Source organism: Cebus imitator, unplaced genomic scaffold, assembly GCF_001604975.1.
Source record: "Cebus imitator isolate Cc_AM_T3 unplaced genomic scaffold, Cebus_imitator-1.0 Scaffold18, whole genome shotgun sequence".
Taxonomy (NCBI): Eukaryota; Metazoa; Chordata; class Mammalia; order Primates; family Cebidae; genus Cebus; species Cebus imitator.
The window spans coordinates 10,330,012-10,331,824 of record NW_016107333.1 but is presented as its reverse complement, the minus strand read 5'-3'; the positions used below and the strand labels follow the sequence as shown (position 1 = coordinate 10,331,824).

Sequence of the window (1,813 nt, the reverse complement as noted above, 5' to 3'; positions counted from 1 at the left end):
TTTATTTATTAATTTGAAAATAGTCTACCACCATGCTACGCTGTCCACATGGATCTATCCAGAAGAGAAGTGTCCTCAATCACAAGGCAACCCTGCTAATTCCATCAATTTTTGTCATTGTGAAAGTCATCAATTCCAGAAGAGAAAAATCAGCAACCTCCTCTAAAGCTTTACAGAGACTTTTTGAGCCAAATAAGAAGGAACAAAAGTTGAAACAGGATGAAAATGCAAATAAAGCAACGCAGGACCTAGGCTAACTCTGGGGGTGACATCAAGGTTCTGCCTCCCAAAAGCAGGCCTAAATGTTGGGGTCTTTGTGGACAGCTCCCAGACCTCTGATGTCCCTCATGGTGCCCTTGTCAAAAGTAACACCCCAACTTATTGTAGATCTGCCTTCGGTAGGGATTTTTTTTTAATGACATTGAATAGTATCCTCCATTGAATTTTATAAATGATCTCCCTCAAACTTCTGCAGCAAATTATTTCTTGGCCAAGTCATTTTTCCTGGTGGGCACATAAGAGAGGGATTTGGCTTATAGATTGACACATGTTCATTATCGTCTATTTCCAAAAACCTTCACTGAGAGAATGCTTTGTGCCATGGAGACTCAAAAATGAAAGACACATTCCCTGTTCTCGGGAATTTCACAGTCCAGTGCAGGAGACACACAGATAATTAGACGATTCAAAAGCAGGATTATGCTAGAGTGAGACAGGCTGTGAAGAATGGTTGGGCCCTAATAAGAGATCGAGGAAAGCCGGAGAAGATGTCCCAGTGTGAATCCTCCCACTCCGTTGCTCCAAACGCCTCCTCAAAGCCTGTGACTTGTAGCCCTCTGCCTGCCCTCCCAGTTCCTGGATCAAATGCTCAGCCTGTGTGCCACAGAACAGACTGATGATACGCATGGATAAGCTCTTAGATATCTGGCTGGTTCAGTGCCCATCCCTCTGCCCCTACTGCAGAGAAGCCAATAAAACTCTTGTTCAGACTCACACTGCACACAGTGTTCTGAACACCTGGATCTACCGCCTCCTGTTTCCCAAGGACCATGAAACCCCTGCTCCTGGCTCTTTCAATGCTTGTGCTCCTACCCCAAGTGATCCCAGGTAATCAGAGGCCAGGGAAGCTACAAAAATAGAGGTATAGTGGGTTCTGGCTCACGAGAGTTCCAGTGTGTCACTCACCCCCCAACCTGGGCAACTCCACAGCTCCCACACTGGGACTGTGTTCCTGACTGGGGTAAAACCTGGGAGCAGAGCAAGTTATCCTCAATAGACAGGGGCACTCCCACCATCCAGAGCTGTCCTTTGTTCTGTATTCCAAGTTGCTACCTAAGGAACTAGAGGAAAGCTAGACTCACTTCCGTTCTCTTTCCAGCTTGTGCCAGCTCTTGAAAATGATTCCCGCAGCCCACTTTGCTATGTTTCCTTGGTCCTAAAAGTCCTGCTTTAGGACTTTTAGCTGTAATGAGGTTCTTTTTGTTTTCTAATATTCTAGAATTTGGTGTACTGGTCAGAAAATATCGGCCGAGCTATTATACGGAAGACAGAGCTGGCTTTTCTTCTTCCTTCTACAATGGAAATCTAAGCTTTTTGTAATCACTGCTTTCTTAAGTATATCTAAAGGCAAGACCAGAACTTTGAAATCACTGGTGAAGAAGCCTGCTTTCCCTTTTGTTTTATGTTTTCCAAGATGCATTTCAATGTATGATTGAACTTACATAAAAATGAATCCAAATATTTCTGTTTTATAACAAAGTAAGCACACTCTGTGCATGGCTATGCAGTAATCTTTTTTTTTTTTTTTTTTTTT

The 1,813-nt window shown here is 43.5% G+C and overlaps 1 protein-coding gene across 1 annotated transcript in view; it reads left to right on the top strand.

The window, feature by feature from the left end:
• The first annotated feature begins 1,022 nt into the window (after positions 1 to 1,022).
• The window catches only part of DEFB118 (defensin beta 118), a 2,826-nt gene continuing 2,035 nt past the window's right edge, over positions 1,023 to 1,813 (top strand). Inside the window, exon 1 of the mRNA XM_017511700.2 lies at positions 1,023 to 1,107. Coding sequence (XP_017367189.1) covers positions 1,050 to 1,107 — 58 coding nt within the window. The 5' untranslated portion in view covers positions 1,023 to 1,049. The remainder of the gene's footprint in view (positions 1,108 to 1,813) is intronic.